This window comes from Coenobita brevimanus, chromosome 51 (genome assembly GCF_032717465.1).
Source record: "Coenobita brevimanus isolate Jiangsu-jjx chromosome 51, ASM3271746v2, whole genome shotgun sequence".
NCBI lineage: Eukaryota > Metazoa > Arthropoda > Malacostraca > Decapoda > Coenobitidae > Coenobita > Coenobita brevimanus.
In genome coordinates this window covers 9,405,086-9,422,061 of record NC_137004.1, presented here as the reverse complement: position 1 = coordinate 9,422,061, position 16,976 = coordinate 9,405,086, and the positions used below count along the sequence as shown (strand labels likewise).

Sequence of the window (16,976 nt, the reverse complement as noted above, 5' to 3'; positions counted from 1 at the left end):
AAAAAAAAAAAAAAAAAAAGGCCTCCATGTCGACTCAGTCTCTCGCTCGCTCCCGCACCGTGCACATACCGTCTGACTCGGCGCCGCCATGCCACCCAAGACCTCCGGAAAGGCCGCTAAGAAGGCCGGCAAGGCCCAGAAGGCCATTGCCAAGGGAGACAAGAAGAAGAAGCGTAGGAGGAAGGAGAGCTACAGCATCTACATCTACAAAGTGCTCAAGCAGGTCCACCCTGACACCGGTGTTTCCTCCAAGGCGATGTCTATCATGAACTCTTTCGTGAATGACATCTTCGAGCGCATTGCTGCAGAGGCTTCACGCCTGGCACACTACAACAAGCGTTCAACCATCACCAGCCGGGAGATCCAGACGGCCGTCAGGCTGCTCCTCCCTGGCGAGCTGGCCAAGCACGCCGTGTCTGAAGGCACCAAGGCTGTCACCAAGTACACCTCCTCAAAGTAGAGAGGTTACACTCTTGGCCATTTCAACATTTCCGGCTCCAATCGGAGCCACAAGATTTTCGATAAAAAGGGGAAAGACAGACTTACCAATTTTCCACTCAGCAACTCTGGTTTATCAGCTTTCTCTCTCTCTCTCTCTCTCTCTCTCTCTCTCTCTCTCTCTCTTTCTTTTCGGCAACGGTGGTTTGGGATGGGCACGTAGGCACAATCGAAATGTTTTGAACTAGGGTTGGGGGTTAAAACAATAGAGTCAAAATAAAAGAGTAAATAGGGGCGTGCGGGCCTTCTTATTCATCTGAACAACCAACAACAACGTACCGTCGCCCCAAGAAGTGACGGCACAGTTTCAGATTGCTTCGGTCACTCACCACTGCCATGCGTTCTAGGAAAACAGTGAATAAGAGGTAAACATTCAATGCCTTCATCACGTCATGCCAAATAATCGTATATATTATATCGTACAAATAATGATGTAAAATGAATAACAGGAGGCAGTGATAAATTAGATGGTAACACTTAGTTATCTTTCCCGATTTGAATGAATGTGAAATGTATTAACTTCGCGCGCGGTGGCCGGTACGCCTAAAACTCCCAGTCCCTTCTTTTGTTTTTTTTTTTTGTTTTTTATTTGATAGCCCCCTGTCTTATATGAAATAATCCTGAGATTTTTCTTCGTGGGAAACTGGCCAAAGGCAGTGTAATAACTGCATGTCCTTGAGTGAATGTTATCTCCTTTCGTGCGTGTTGACCGAAACATTTAAAATAGCTTACCGGCTTACGCCTCCTTCCCGCTTTCTGTCGTCGTCCACCGAGACATTGGAAACGGAAATAAATGACTTTAAATTATTCCCTAGTATTGTAACGGAAATTATTTTCTAAATAATATTTATTCATATCCAATGTTTATTGAAGCTCCCTTTTGTTCAGTCTTACGCTACCCAAACGTCACTGTCTGTTACCATGCTAGATTTGAACTCCACAACATATTTATTCCCGACTCTCCCTGAGCGACAGTTGTGAAATATCACTTAGTTCCGTTTAGGAATTCCTATTATCCTAACGAACCAACTGCTTCCTATAATACTTTTGAAACATACAGATAACTGGTCATGGATTTGTTGTTTCTTGTAACAATTTTACGTATTAGGCTTCACCCCGTACAGATATAAAGAAGAGTAGGGACACTATCGCTGACCGAAAACTTATGGATACTCCGCCGGCACTTCTTAGGCCGCCTGTACCAACCAACCCACTCAACAGGCGTACAGTAAATACATGCATGACATCGTATCATGCCTATTCATGTCAGCCTATAAAATGTAGGTACATACAACAACACATGTGCACAAATACATTTATACTATGTACGCAGTGACCTACACATGTACGTACACACTAAGTCATGCTCACATACACACAAGCCCTCATACGTCCGTACACACAGACATACATGCTCACAGACACACACATACACATACGTACAGTATAAACATACAACATACATACATACACACGCACAACTGCAGTTAAAAATCGATGGGTTCAGGTTCCTTTTTTTTTTTTCTTTTTTTTTTCAGTATATTCACTGAAGAATTTACCGTGCGTTCGTGGCCACTGTCAAACCTTCATGACGGGTACAGAGCATCTCCTAATACGCAGCGGGAATGAGGGCGTGACTGAATCGGTCAGGAAGTAAACGAAACAGGCAAATAACGACAACAAAAACTGCGACGTGAACAACAGATCAACAAAAGAAATACACGAATAGGTAAGTTCCCTTCCCCCCCCCACCCGCCCAAAACAAATAAATGAATGATTGAAAAAAGGATGAATGAATGAATGCATGTATGTAAGAATATAAGTATAGTTCATTCGTCTGTGTGCGTGTGTGTGTGTGTGTGTGTGTGTGTGTGTGTGTGTGTGTGTGTGTGTGTGTGTCCTCAAACGTCCGTACACACAGACATACATGCTCACAAAGACACACAAATACATACGTAGAGTATAAATATACAGACACACGCACAACTGCAGGCGAGAATCGATGGGTTCATTTTTTTTTTTTTTTTTTTTCCCAGCATAGTAAATGAAGGATTCATCTTGCGTTCATGACGGATAGAGAGCATCTCCTAATATGCAGCGGGAATGCCTTTCTCGTTGTGCAAACCTGTGTACCTTTATGAGGGCGTGAGTGAGTCGCTGAGTAAGTAAACGAAACTGGCAAATAACGACAACAAAAAATGCGACGTGAACAACAGATCAATCAAAGAAATAAACGAACAGGCAAGTTTTCCCCCCTCCCCCCTTCCCACCCAAAAACAAAAGTGTAAATGTTTAAAAAAATAAATAAATAAAAAAAATAAAGAAAGAAAAAAAATGAATGCATGTATGTAAGTAATGGAGTTCAATCGTGTGTGAGCATGCTTCGCTGCGGAAAAGCAAGAGCTGATACATGCAAACCTAAACTGAGGGAGGGTCTGTCATCATCTCTCTTTGAAGAAGGGTTTTGGCCCTGAAAAGGGCCGAGATTTCTTTCGATGGAGGTGGAGGGCCTCTCGCCTTAGGCGCGCTCGCCACGGATGCGGCGGGCCAGCTGGATGTCCTTAGGCATGATTGTTACACGCTTGGCGTGGATGGCACACAGGTTGGTGTCCTCAAAGAGACCGACCAAATAGGCCTCAGACGCCTCCTGCAGAGCCATGACGGCAGAGGACTGGAAGCGCAGGTCAGTCTTGAAGTCCTGGGCGATCTCACGGACAAGACGCTGGAATGGCAGCTTCCTTATAAGCAGCTCAGTGCTCTTCTGGTAGCGACGGATCTCACGCAGGGCCACAGTGACAGGCCTGTAACGGTGGGGTTTCTTGACGCCGCCGGTGGCAGGGGCGGACTTGCGAGCGGCTTTGGTGGCTAGCTGCTTGCGAGGGGCCTTGCCTCCAGTGGACTTACGTGCAGTCTGCTTGGTACGAGCCATGGCGCGCGACTGAGGAGGGAGCTGTGAGACGAGCAAGAGTGTTGGCGCGCCGCGCCTGGCAGCGGCTTTTTATGTGGCCTGCCTCCGGACTGGCGGCGTGTGAGTGGTCGGGGTGTGATGTACATGGCGGTGATTTACTGTTCATGCTTTCTCGATGCCATTCCTGGTTTGCTCGCAAAATTTGGCATGCCCTGTGGCGTGACCTGGCTACGACGCCTCTCTAGGATTGGCCTCCTGGGAGCTGGGGTTGGGCCTGGGACTGAAATCGAGGTTAGATGGATAAGGTTCGTACGTGCACGACCGACACTGCGTTATATAAGGGTGGTCGGCGAGCGGGGTCGTCCACTCTCAGCCGAGCTCTCGCCGAGGTAACATCTCTGCTTAGTGAAACGTGGATTCCCGGCTCCATAGACTTTCTCAGCATTTCACCATCGCACCTCAGAGCTTTCGAGTTTTTCCTGGCTCTATCCTTTTCTCCCAGCTCTTTCTTTTCGGTTTCTTTTCCCTTCTCTTCCTTTTCAGCTACTCTCCGGCTGCCATCTTAGAGTCCCTGCCGTAGTACGACGCCGAACCCTGAAGGAATACCGTTAGGGTATCTCCATGAGGGGGGGCCTTAGAGGCCTGGTTATAGGAGGCGGCAAGGGTTGGCTCTGTTAGGGCTAGGTTAGGTAAGTCCCTCACGGGGCAGTGACGGGGTCTCCTGCGTCGCCCTTTAGAGGGCGGGGAGTTTAGGCCCCCGTTACTGTAGGGAACCGCCGGAGAGTCTTGCCCTTTTCTCTCTCTCTCTCTCTCTCTCTCTTTTTTTTTTTTTTTTTTTTTTTTCTCGCTCGTTTAATTTATTTATCTATTTATTTTATTTTTTCTTTTCTTTTTCTTTTCTTTCTTCAGCTATATCCCTTTACCTATCCCCTTTAGCTTACCTCATTCTATTTTAATTTTTATTTTCACATCCTTTCACTTTATTCTATTTTTACTTTTATTTTTCAAGCTCTGTGTCTGCATGTCCGTGTGTCTGTAACATGGAGCCTCCACCCAAGCCTGCTCTGACGTCTTCCCCTAAGACATCCCAGGCTAAGAAACCTCGTCTCACTGGTCCAGAGTATGACCCAGAAGACTTTTTTGAATCTACCCTGGCCATGAATACCGACCTAGACTCTGACGAAGTGGATCGTGCCTCTGCCTCTGCCATGACCTCCAAACCTGCCCAAGACCCAAGCCACGCCCCCGGGGCCTCAGAGAGCTCCGCCTTAGATCCTGGTCAACCCACTGACGATGCTGATGGCTTCACCCTGGTTAAAAAAAAACGCCGCTCTGCTGCCAAGACCACGCTCCCCCTTGAGCCCCCCACTACCTCATCCTCTGAACCCCACAACCGCACCTCACCACCTTCACACCCTCACCCCCGGTCCTCCACGCGCCTGCAGATGCCGCCACCTCCTGCCACTTCTCAGCCCCCTCATCAATACCCAGGCTTCATTATCACTCCCAATGAGAACTTTTCCTCTACTTATGACATCACTAATGCAATTGCAGCAGCACACCCCTCCTTAAAATTCAAAATGGTCCAGCTTAAAAACCAGGACACTGCTATCGTTCCCCTCGATGATGCTTCTCACGACATCCTCCACACCTTGAACACTGTTGCCGGAAAACCCATCAGCATCCAAAAACGCGACCCTAACCTCACCCCGCATAAATTTGTCCTCACAAAATACCCGACAAATTTTCCCATGGCGGCAGTCCTAGACCACGACTCAGTCGAAACTGCCCAGAGATGCAACGTACAGGGACAAAATACCAGGCAAGTTATTGTCACTATCAGGGGAACTGTCCCTCCACTCCTCGACCTAGGACAATGGGGCTCATACCACCTACGCCCTTTCATCCCAGAACCCCTCCGCTGCTTCAATTGCCAGCAATACGGACACCACCAATCACGGTGCTCCCGCCGCCCAGTTTGCGCCATGTGCAGCGGCCGCCATGCCACCCAGGAGTGCCTAGACAATTTCAAGGCCAAGCAGCCGGTCGCTGCACGTTGCCCGAACTGCGGCGGGAAGCGCCATGCTTGGAACAAGGTTTGCCCTGCCAGGAAGGAACGTGTGCAGTGGGGGATAGAGAGGGAGACACGTTGGGTCCAAGACCATCTCCCTGTACCCCTAGCCTCTCCAACCACCAACGCCTGGGGCGTGCCCCCCATCATCCCCCGAACCTCGTCTCTCCCTCTCCCTCCTCCACAGCCCACCGAGTTTCCCCCACTACCCAACCCCACCCCATCCCCATCGGCTTTCCACCTACAAAGAAACCCAGCTCGCCAACCACGTACCTTAACCCAGCAGCCACCTCGCCACCCCCCCTCCTCCCCACAAGACACCGACGCCAGCACACAGACCAACATAGACTCCTCCACCCAAACCTCACCAGACACCACTTATCTCCCAGGCCTTGCCACCACCAGCATAGAGGACTTCAGATCCCTAAGCCGCCACCTATGCACCACAATAGCAGAGGAACTCGGAAAGATCCTGGGACAACAATTCGACCCCAAACCCCTCCTCCAGGTAACCCACCAAGCCATACAACAGTGGATCGAGCATCCAGATCGGACCAACGCCACCCCCGACAAACTCCCCCCAGCCACCCCCACACTACAGGCGCCACTCCAACCCCCACCAACCCCATCCAACCCAGCCACTGCCCACCAACCACGCCACCGACACCGCCAAAACTCACGATCCCGTGCAACACCAGCATCACGGGATCCAAGAAACAGAAGCCGCTCCATCTCCATCGACAGGCCTCAAGAACACCTTGGCAAGCATGCAGGAGCCCCCAGCCACCGACATCACACCCCCTCCGGGGAGAAAGGGAGACCTCGATCCAGATCACCACTTCCCACATCCACTCCATCAACCAGAATGACCTAAACACTGCAAGCCACCCCCATACCTCACAACAAATCACCTCCCCTTCCACATCTCTTCGCATACTGCAGTGGAATATCAACGGTGCCTCTGCAAAACGTTCTCTGCTCGAGGAGGCTGCCCATAAAGACAACATCGATGTCTTCCTCCTGCAGGAAACTCTTCTTAACAAGCGCCAACCACTGCGGTTGCGGGGTTTTACCCCCTTCCTTCTTCCCTGTGCTCGTGGCGGTCCCCGAGGCTGTGCCATCCTCGTCAGAAATCACATCCCTGCAATAGCCATCGACCCCCTCCCAGACTGTGGACCCAGAGCTGAAATTCAGGGAGTAGAACTCACCCTGGCAAACGGAAATATAAAAATCTTCAACGTCTATCGTCCGCCTGCAGCCGATCTATACCTGGGAGAGCTTTTCTCCCTTTCACAATCGGAGGAAATATTCATAGGGGAGGACATGAATGCCCACCACATGTGCCTCGGATCCCGAAGCCCAGCTAACCCAACAGGACGCCACATAGCTCTAGTACTTGAAGAAACCCCGACCATATCCCTCCTCAACAACACCAACACCCCTACGCACCTACAGGGAGGTAGGCTGGATCTCTCCCTTGTTTCCTCCACTCTCGTTCCTCGATCCACTTGGGAGATCCACCCCACCTTAACATCAGATCACCACGCCATCCTCTGCTCCCTAGGAATCACTCCCCTACCGAAGCCCCCTGGGCCCCCCCCACGATGGAACACGAAACAAGCAAACTGGGGCTTATTTACAAACACCCTAGACCACCATCTCCTTACCCTAGACCCCTCACCTGATCTTGACAGCCATGCCAACCAAATCACGGAGGCCTTCCAGGCGGCAGCAGACACAGCAATCCCCATCACTGGTCCTCCAAAACACTTTCACAAACACCATTGGTATTATAACCCTAGGGTCAAAGAGCTCAACCACCATCTAAACAGAGCTAAAAAGATCTACCGCTCCAACCCCACCCCCGATGCACTAAGATATCTCCAAAGTGTTATCAGCCACTCTATAGCGGAGAAGAACAGCATAAAAGAGCAGAAATGGCTGGAGTGGTGCCAATCTCTGGGAGCTCACACCAATCTTGGCTCAATTTGGAGGAAACTAAAAGCAGTCTCTAGCCCTCCCACTGCCCACCCCCCGACCCACCCCAACCCCCGTGGAAAAGCTGAGGACATGGCTGAGGCCTTTGCCCTTAGAACCTCCCCCCAACAACTCCCGCTCTCCACCAGATGCAAACAAGATGACCTACACCAACACAGAGCACATCTGATCCACATTAATAAAAACACCCCAGCCGAGACAGACTGCCCTTTCACCATACACGAACTAACACACACCTACAAAACTAGCACCGACACCGCTCCAGGTTCAGATGGGATTACTTACAGCATGCTTTCACATGCAGGTCCAGTGACTAGGAAGGCCTTCCTTGACCTCCTCAACCACTCCTTGACCCTCGGACGTATACCCTCGCAGTGGAAGCGTGCTGTAATCCACCCCATCCCTAAACAAAACGACCCCAACAACCCCCGTCCTATCTCCCTTCTCAGTTGCCTTGGCAAAACTGCGGAGCGAATGGTTCTCCACCGTCTGACTTGGTCACTGCCTCCCCCACACAGCCACATCTTCGCCTACATCAAGGGCAAAGGTGCCTCAGAATGCCTCAGCTCCTTCCTGTCTGAATTCCGAGGAGGCAGAGGTCTAGCTGTCTTCATAGATCTCGAGAAGGCCTTCGAGCTAGCATGCCCAGAGGCTATCCTCGCAACCCTGGCACGCAGGGGAGTGAGGGGTTGCCTCCTTTGTTGGCTCGAAGACTTCTTCCGAGATCGTGAAGCTGCTGTCCGCTTCCAAGGATTCACCTCTTCCCCCCACAAACACCAAAATGGCACTCCACAAGGCAGCATTCTCAGTCCAACCCTATTCAATGCCCTTGTGGAGTGCCTCCTACACATCGACTTTGGACCTGGGATCAGACTGCTGTGTTATGCAGATGATCTAGCCCTTGCCATCCACAGAGGTCCTTACCATGCTCAAGGCCAGAAAGCCCTCTCTAAAATACACTCAGCGTGCCAAGAACTCGGCCTCAAAATTAATGCCACCAAAACAAAGGCCCTCCCTATCAACATCAGACCTCCCATCAACCAACTGAGCCTCGGGCAAACGCCCACTGCATACGTCACCACACACAAATACCTGGGCATGACTATCGATTCCCACTTCTCTTTCAGACCCGAAGTTGTACGCCTGAGAGATAAAACCAAAACCAGGATCTCGGCACTGAGAGCTCTAGCAGGCAAAGGGGGTGGAGCCACCTTTAAGGTCCTCCGCCTCTTTTACATGCAGACCATCAGATCAGTCATAGACTATTCCGCACCTGTTCTCCCAGCAATCGATGCAGGACACTCCCAAAAACTAGAAGTCATACAAAATGAAGCCATGAGGATCATGTCCGGCTCTCCGAGGTGGACAAAGCTTGTCAACCTCCGCCTCGAGTGTGACCTCATTAGCCTTAACCTCCGCATCCAAACTCGTGTTGCTACCCTTGCCACCAAACTAGCCCGCAGTGCATCTCCACTCCCCCTTTTATCACGAATCAAAACATCAGTAGGCCTCCACCCTGAGATACTCACGGGTAGCTGGCTCCACAGCACAGCCAGAGCCATCCACGCCCTCGAGACATCCTCATTCATAAATCAAGCCCCTGACTCTCTTGCCCCCCACTATCGTCCCCAAGCCCCATGGGACCCCCCTTTGTGCAAAACAGTCATCACCAATACACCTCCCAAATCACACACCCCCACCCAGCAACTCCGCCAAGAAGGCCTAAAGCGCATCCACACCATCACCCCAAAGGATGCTGTCACCTACTATACTGATGGCTCTGTCTCTGATGGTCGAGCAGCTGCAGCCTTTGTCTGTGAACAAAGAGCACAGGGTTTCTGCCTAACCAACGGAGCTTCCACACTACAAGCGGAACTGGTGGCAATAGCAGCTGCACTAAAGGATGCCCTGCTCCATAACCCTTCATCCGCTATCATCATTCACTCCGACTCTATGGCAGCCGTCCACACCCTTAGACAGCCTCTTCCCACCGACAACATCTTCATCGTCACAGACCTACTTGCTACAACCCAGCAAATACAGGATGCAGGGGGATCAGTCATTATACATTGGATCCCCAGTCACGTAGGCATCAGGGGCAATGAAAAGGCAGATGACACTGCGAGACAAGCAACATTACACCCCACCATTGACATAGAGACAGCACAGAGCTTCTCAAACATCAAGAGGCAAATTCAACACCGCGCAAAAGCCCTCAGCCGAGAAGACCACAATCAGGAAGTACAGCTCGGCTCTCCTTCTGCAATGTGGTTTGCCCAGGCCACTCAATACGCGCCACTCAAACCATCTCTGCCAAAAGACAATCGCTTGCTCAACCAACTCCGCCGCCTCAGATTGCGATACCCCAGCCTCCCTGAACTAGAAACAGCAAGCGACCCCCCTCCCACAGAATGCGAGCACTGCCAAGCCGACACCCCTTACCCACTGCTCCATTACCTTCTTCGCTGCCCAGTCACCTCCTGCCTCAGGGCAAAATCCACCTACCCTAATCCTGACATTCCTAGAGCCCACACTGCAGCAATCCCACTCAGCACCCTCCGAAAGACCGCAGCCAGCATCGTTGCCACCGCCCCATTCAGTGCCCTCTTTCAAGTGGTGCAAAGCACGCACCCTCCACCCTAATTTTAATTATTTACTTATTATTATTATTATTATTATTGTTTTTTATTTATTTATTTATTTTTATATATAAAGCCTAAGAAACAGAGTGTGCACAGGGCGGCACGTCCGCCCTGTTCACACGGCCTGTCTTCCCCATTCACACCAACGCCTAACCCCACCGACCGGGCTAATGTATGGCCCGGCCTCCACTATAGGTGGAGGAAATCTTAGAACGAACGAACGAACGCGGGGTCGTCATCATTGTTGGTGCTGGGAGCGGAGTGGACGCTCGCTACTACTACTGGGTCTGAGGAGCAGTAGCAGCAGCAGCAGCAGCTGTAGACACTATGACTGGTCGAGGCAAAGGCGGCAAGGGTCTGGGCAAGGGAGGCGCCAAGCGACACCGCAAGGTGCTTCGTGACAACATCCAGGGCATCACCAAGCCTGCCATCCGTCGTCTGGCTCGTCGTGGCGGCGTGAAGCGTATCTCGGGCCTGATCTACGAGGAGACCCGCGGTGTTCTCAAGGTGTTCCTCGAGAACGTGATTCGCGATGCTGTCACCTACACTGAGCACGCCAAGCGTAAGACCGTGACCGCGATGGACGTGGTGTACGCCCTGAAGAGGCAAGGGCGCACCCTTTACGGCTTCGGCGGTTAAGAGGCTGCGTGCATAACTGCATGGCACTATTCCACCTGGCCACGGCAAAGCACACAATAAACAGCAACCCCCGGACCTCTTTTAGAGGTCCACACCTAATTTCTGTGAAAGAGAATGAATGAAGGCATAGTAGTATAAGTAAATGCAGACGTTGAGCAGGTTAGGTAGCACCATTTTCTCTCTCTCTCTCTCTCTCTCTCTCTCTCTCTCTCTCTCTTTCTTTTAATGTAACAGATATGAAAACATGTAATGCAACCCGACCAACTCTTACCACACCTAACATAACCAAACCAAACCAACCATAACCTAACTGAACCATACCAAACCTCTCTCTCTCTCTCTCTCTCTCTCTCTCTCTCTCTCTCTGTCTGGCAGTTAAAAAAAAAAAAAAAAAAAAAGGTGGGGGGGGGGATTAGGCAACTGTCAATTTGGCTACTACATCTTCTAATTTAAATGGACGTCTGCATACATATACATTATCACTTATTTTGCTGGGCCATTGCTTTCTCTGTTCCTCTGGTCTACTCCCCCCCCCACCCCCATTTCAGGAAAGCTTTCTCCATACCTATCAGGGCAATTTCCATCCTGTTGCGAGAGCATCTCCTCTGCTGTGCTCCGGGAGTCGCCTCCGTAAATCGTGAAGGCAAATCCCACTAATCCAAGGTATTTCTGCCTTCATATGCACGAGCAGCAGCACACTTGAAGGATGCACCTAGAGTAAAGAAGACACAGTCAGTCACGTCGGTGAGGCACCACAAACGGTGCATGATATGAATGCCTAAGTGTTAGACAGACAGAATGTCTGCATATGAACAAGTTATCCCTTGAATTTGTCGCTGTCACGGCCGTTTTCTCTAAGTACCAAAACCCACCAATCACCCATCGTACAAGCATTGCATCAACCGCTGAGGCCTGAAATCAAATTTAAATGGATCCGATTGGTACTTGCACGACCGCTAGTGCATTATATAGAAGAGGTGGCTGACAAGGTGGCTGACACTCGCCTCCCAACAGTTTCACTAATCAGGCGTTCACCGGAGCTCCCAGTTCGATGGGTGGTGGTGGTGGTGCTGCTGATTATTATTATTAATCTTTGATGATGATGATGATGATGATGATGATGAATGGATGGATGGATGAATAGATGGTGGTGGTAGTGGTGGTTTTTGATTGTGTAGTAACTAGTTGTTGCAATACTACTCATAATGACGAGAGAAATGAATGATGAGTATTTTCTTCATTATTGCTCTTATTTGGGGGTGTTAAATCCACAATGGTCGTCACCACACGACTAATATATATATATATATATATATATATATATATATATATATATATATATATATATATATATATATATATATATACTGTTGTATACATCACCATATCCTCTGCCACTGAACGACTTTGTCCATTCCTTCGATGGTGGGAGAATAGCCATCATCATCATCATCATCATCATCATCATCACCTATGTTTTCATTCATCCACCCGGCCAGGCAGTTAGGAGGCATAATTATACAGGACAATATTATGCAGGTGCAGTTGGGAACGGGACAAGACTCTATGTAGTAGTGGGAATAATAATAATAATATTATTATTATTATTATTATTATTATTACTCCACCTTCACTGATGTCAGTAGCTTCTTACATGCAACCGAACGTAAATATAGCCACAGACACATGCCAGCATTCAACACATACCACGTTATAGGCACATACACAAACATACAGTATACCAACACATTCATCCATACCCAAAGATGATGATGATGATGCTGTTGGGCAATACCAAAGTCTATTCTCTCTCAAGAAACGAATGTGGCTCCTAAAGGAGCCGATGGAGGTGAAGAAGAAGAAGGATTTCTTGGAAGCGTTTACTTCTTCTCCGTCTTCTTGGGGAGCAGCACAGCCTGGATGTTAGGCAGGACACCTCCCTGGGCGATGGTGACGCCAGAGAGGAGCTTGTTGAGCTCCTCATCATTACGGATAGCCAACTGCAGGTGACGGGGAATGATACGAGTCTTCTTGTTGTCACGGGCTGCGTTGCCAGCCAGCTCAAGCACTTCAGCTGCTAGGTACTCCATGACTGCAGCCAAGTAGACGGGAGCACCAGCACCCACACGCTCGGCGTAATTGCCTTTACGAAGGAGACGGTGGATCCTGCCGACGGGGAACTGGAGCCCAGCCCTGCTAGATCGGGACTTGGACTTTCCCTTCACCTTGCCTCCCTTGCCACGTCCGGACATGCTGCTGCTGCTGCTGCTGCTGGAGTAGTAGGACCTTCAGGAGAAGACTAATGCGTCCCCGGCCCGTTTGTTTGTTTGTTTGTTAGATATTCGTCCCAGTTTCCTGGGACACGGGCAAACAGAGAGCCCGTCACAGGTGCGCACTACTTGCGCGAACTTGCTTTATCGAGGTGGAGGGTAATTCCTTACCGTAGTAAGTAATATTTTAAGTGGAGCATGGGCAACAATGCCAGCAGCGTCCCTAAAGATATCACCAGTTCGGGCTAGGGCCGAGTCGAGCTCAGACCTGAGCCTGGTGGTGGCTGGGCAGTCCAGAAGATAATGCAAAAGGGGCTCCTCACAGCTGGCCAAGCAATGTTCACACGGGTCTGGCTCCATACCCCTAATTTGCTTGTAGCAAAGAAACCCAAGACGCAATCTTCGAAGTCGGACTACAATAAATTAGGTAGTCCTGGGGGGAGCGACAGAAGGGAATACAACGTGGCAGTAGCATACCATTTTGCAGAGCAAGAGCCCTCCGTGACCCAGAGTTGATGGTCCTCTAGGGATAGTCTTCCTATGGTGGCAGTGAGAGTGCGGATGAGGTGCGAGGGACTAGGGCGTAATGGGAATGTGATGTCTGGGAGATCGCAAGCTGAGCGCGCCGCGTCATCAGCACGCTCGTTGCCACTAATTCCCACATGTCCCGGAAGCCAGTGAAGGTTAATTATTGCGCCCCTATGGACAAGGAGTGACGCAAATGTATGAATCGCTGTGAGGAGAAAGACGTTGTCATGCAGCGAGAAGGATCGTAATCTCTGAATGGAGGAAAGAGAGTCTGTGTGGATTATGACTCGATTGCGACGATGGTGGTGAGCATGGCGCAAAGCACCCAGGATAGCAGCAAGTTCCGCCTGGAAAGCAGATATACCTGAAGAGAGTCGCCAAGCTTCCACTATTTGCCCAGAGACAAAGGCCGCTCCAGCTGCGCCATTAGGGGAAACAGAGCCATCAGTGTAGTAGATGGCTGAGTCTGGTGAGGCCAGAGCTGCCACCCTACTGAGACCCTCCTGGCGAAGGAGTGCTGGAATCAAAGAGCGGGGTTTAGCCTCCGATGGACCAAAAATATTAAAAAGGGGAGGATCCCATGGCGGTGGATCAACGTATCCAGGAAAGGGAGAGTCGGGATCTTGACAGAGGCTCGCAGCTCCCAAACCATGGATGGCAGCGGCCGTGGTGCGGGCCCAGTCACGCTGAGGGGCCGGCTCGGGTGGGCGGCAGAGAAGGCGTTTTAGGAGGGCAGAGACAGGCAGGTGAGGCAGGCACTGGATCAGCTTCAGGGTGACTACTGCCGCTCGCAACACAATGCGATGGGCCAGAGACGGCAGCCCACCCTCCATACGCAGATTGACCAGTCGGGTCCAGCGTGGAGCACCCAGCATAATGCGGAGGGCATCATTCTGGATGACCTCCAGAGATCTAGCGACTGGCGGAGCAAGGCCCGTCAAGCAGATGGCGCTGTAGTCCACCAAGGATCGGACTGCGTGTATATAAAAAGTCCGTAGGACGGAATATGATGCCCCCAAACTCCGCCTGGACAGATAGCGGAGAGCAGCCATGCGGGTGGATGCACGCTCCCTCAGGTACCGAACATGGCAGGCAAAGTTGAGACCCGTGTCAAGCCAGACCCCCAAGTACCGATGTGCAGTGACCATGGAGAGCTGACCCCGGCCCGCGCGACCTTCCCTTAAATACCCGTCTTCCCGATCCGACCCCATCCCACCCGCGAATGGGAAGGAGGCAGAAGCCGGGCTGCGATCGGGCAGAAATCACATATAAGGATTTCAGCAAGCGCGGCCCCCATGTCGACTCAGTCTCTCGCTCGCTCCCGCACCGTGCACATACCGTCTGACTCGGCGCCGCCATGCCACCCAAGACCTCCGGAAAGGCCGCTAAGAAGGCCGGCAAGGCCCAGAAGGCCATTGCCAAGGGAGACAAGAAGAAGAAGCGTAGGAGGAAGGAGAGCTACAGCATCTACATCTACAAAGTGCTCAAGCAGGTCCACCCTGACACCGGTGTTTCCTCCAAGGCGATGTCTATCATGAACTCTTTCGTGAATGACATCTTCGAGCGCATTGCTGCAGAGGCTTCACGCCTGGCACACTACAACAAGCGTTCAACCATCACCAGCCGGGAGATCCAGACGGCCGTCAGGCTGCTCCTCCCTGGCGAGCTGGCCAAGCACGCCGTGTCTGAAGGCACCAAGGCTGTCACCAAGTACACCTCCTCAAAGTAGAGAGGTTACACTCTTGGCCATTTCAACATTTCCGGCTCCAATCGGAGCCACAAGATTTTCGATAAAAAGGGGAAAGACAGACTTACCAATTTTCCACTCAGGAACTCTGGTTTATCAGCTTTCTCTCTCTCTCTCTCTCTCTCTCTCTCTCTCTCTTTTCGGCAACGGTGGTTTGGGATGGGTACGTAGGCACAATCGAAATGTTTTGAACTAGGGTTGGGGGTTAAAACAATAGAGTCAAAATAAAAGAGTAAATAGGGGCGTGCGGGCCTTCTTATTCATCTGAACAACCAACAACAACGTACCGTCGCCCCAAGAAGTGACGGCACAGTGTCAGATTGCTTCGGTCACTCACCACTGCCATGCGTTCTAGGAAAACAGTGAATAAGAGGTAAACATTCAATGCCTTCATCACGTCATGCCAAATAATCGTATATATTATATCGTACAAATAATGATGTAAAATGAATAACAGGAGGCAGTGATAAATTAGATGGTAACACTTAGTTATCTTTCCCGATTTGAATGAATGTGAAATGTATTAACTTCGCGCGCGGTGGCCGGTACGCCTAAAACTCCCAGTCCCTTTTTTTTTTTTTTTTTTTTTTTTTTTTTGATAGCCCCCTGTCTTATATGAAATAATCCTGAGATTTTTCTTCGTGGGAAACTGGCCAAAGGCAGTGTAATAACTGCATGTCCTTGAGTGAATGTTATCTCCTTTCGTGCGTGTTGACCGAAACATTTAAAATAGCTTACCGGCTTACGCCTCCTTCCCGCTTTCTGTCGTCGTCCACCGAGACATTGGAAACGGAAATAAATGACTTTAAATTATTCCCTAGTATTGTAACGGAAATTATTTTCTACATAATATTTATTCATATCCAATGTTTATTGAAGCTCCCTTTTGTTCAGTCTTACGCTACCCAAACGTCACTGTCTGTTACCATGCTAGATTTGAACTCCACAACATATTTATTCCCGACTCTGCCTGAGCGACAGTTGTGAAATATCACTCAGTTCCGTTTAGGAATTCCTATTATCGTAACGAACCAACTGCTTCCTACAATACTTTTGAAATATACAGATAACTGGTCATGGATTTGTTGTTTCTTGTAACAATTTTACGTATTAGGCTTCACCCCGTACAGATATAAGGAAGAGTAGGGACACTATCGCTGACCGAAAACTTATGGATACTCCGCCGGCACTTCTTAGGCCGCCTGTACCAACCAACCCACTCAACAGGCGTACAGTAAATACATGCATGACATCGTATCATGCCTATTCATGTCAGCCTATAAAATGTAGGTACATACAACAACACATGTGCACAAATACATTTATACTATGTACGCAGTGACCTACACATGTACGTACACACTAAGTCATGCTCACATACACACAAGCCCTCATACGTCCGTACACACAGACATACATGCTCACAAAGACACACACATACACATACGTACAGTATAAACATACAACATACATACATACATACACACGCACAACTGCAGTTAAAAATCGATGGGTTCAGGTTCCCTTTTTTTTTTTTTTTTTTTTTTCTCAGTATATTCACTGAAGAATTTACCGTGCGTTCGTGGCCACTGTCAAACCTTCATGACGGGTACAGAGCATCTCCTAATACGCAGCGGGAATGAGGGCGTGACTGAATCGGTCAGGAAGTAAACGA

General features: G+C 49.9%; 5 protein-coding genes across 5 annotated transcripts; 3 read left to right on the top strand and 2 right to left on the bottom strand.

The window, feature by feature from the left end:
* The first annotated feature begins 88 nt into the window (after window positions 1–88).
* LOC145400074 (histone H2B) lies at window positions 89–460 on the top strand. The gene has a single exon (XM_080272577.1). It carries the CDS (start codon window positions 89–91, stop codon window positions 458–460), a length of 372 nt encoding a protein of 123 aa, XP_080128703.1.
* A 2,556-nt stretch (window positions 461–3,016) lies between these two features.
* On the bottom strand, window positions 3,017–3,427 carry LOC145400073 (histone H3-like). Its single transcript, XM_080272576.1, has one exon. It carries the CDS (start codon window positions 3,425–3,427, stop codon window positions 3,017–3,019), a length of 411 nt encoding a protein of 136 aa, XP_080128702.1.
* Window positions 3,428–10,444: 7,017 nt separating this feature from the next.
* LOC145400072 (histone H4) lies at window positions 10,445–10,756 on the top strand. The gene has a single exon (XM_080272575.1). It carries the CDS (start codon window positions 10,445–10,447, stop codon window positions 10,754–10,756), a length of 312 nt encoding a protein of 103 aa, XP_080128701.1.
* A 1,880-nt stretch (window positions 10,757–12,636) lies between these two features.
* On the bottom strand, window positions 12,637–13,008 carry LOC145400071 (histone H2A). The gene has a single exon (XM_080272574.1). The coding sequence runs from the start codon at window positions 13,006–13,008 to the stop codon at window positions 12,637–12,639; it is 372 nt and encodes a 123-aa protein (XP_080128700.1).
* Window positions 13,009–14,911: 1,903 nt separating this feature from the next.
* LOC145400070 (histone H2B) lies at window positions 14,912–15,283 on the top strand. The gene has a single exon (XM_080272573.1). It carries the CDS (start codon window positions 14,912–14,914, stop codon window positions 15,281–15,283), a length of 372 nt encoding a protein of 123 aa, XP_080128699.1.
* The last annotated feature ends 1,693 nt before the right edge of the window (window positions 15,284–16,976 follow it).

What these genes read in the sequence shown, in the direction of transcription:
- LOC145400070 (XM_080272573.1), top strand. Translation starts at nt 14,912, where the DNA reads ATGCCACCCAAGACCTCCGGAAAGGCCGCTAAGAAGGCCGGCAAGGCC.
- LOC145400072 (XM_080272575.1), top strand. Translation starts at nt 10,445, where the DNA reads ATGACTGGTCGAGGCAAAGGCGGCAAGGGTCTGGGCAAGGGAGGCGCC.
- LOC145400071 (XM_080272574.1), bottom strand. Translation starts at nt 13,008, where the DNA reads ATGTCCGGACGTGGCAAGGGAGGCAAGGTGAAGGGAAAGTCCAAGTCC.
- LOC145400073 (XM_080272576.1), bottom strand. Translation starts at nt 3,427, where the DNA reads ATGGCTCGTACCAAGCAGACTGCACGTAAGTCCACTGGAGGCAAGGCC.
- LOC145400074 (XM_080272577.1), top strand. Translation starts at nt 89, where the DNA reads ATGCCACCCAAGACCTCCGGAAAGGCCGCTAAGAAGGCCGGCAAGGCC.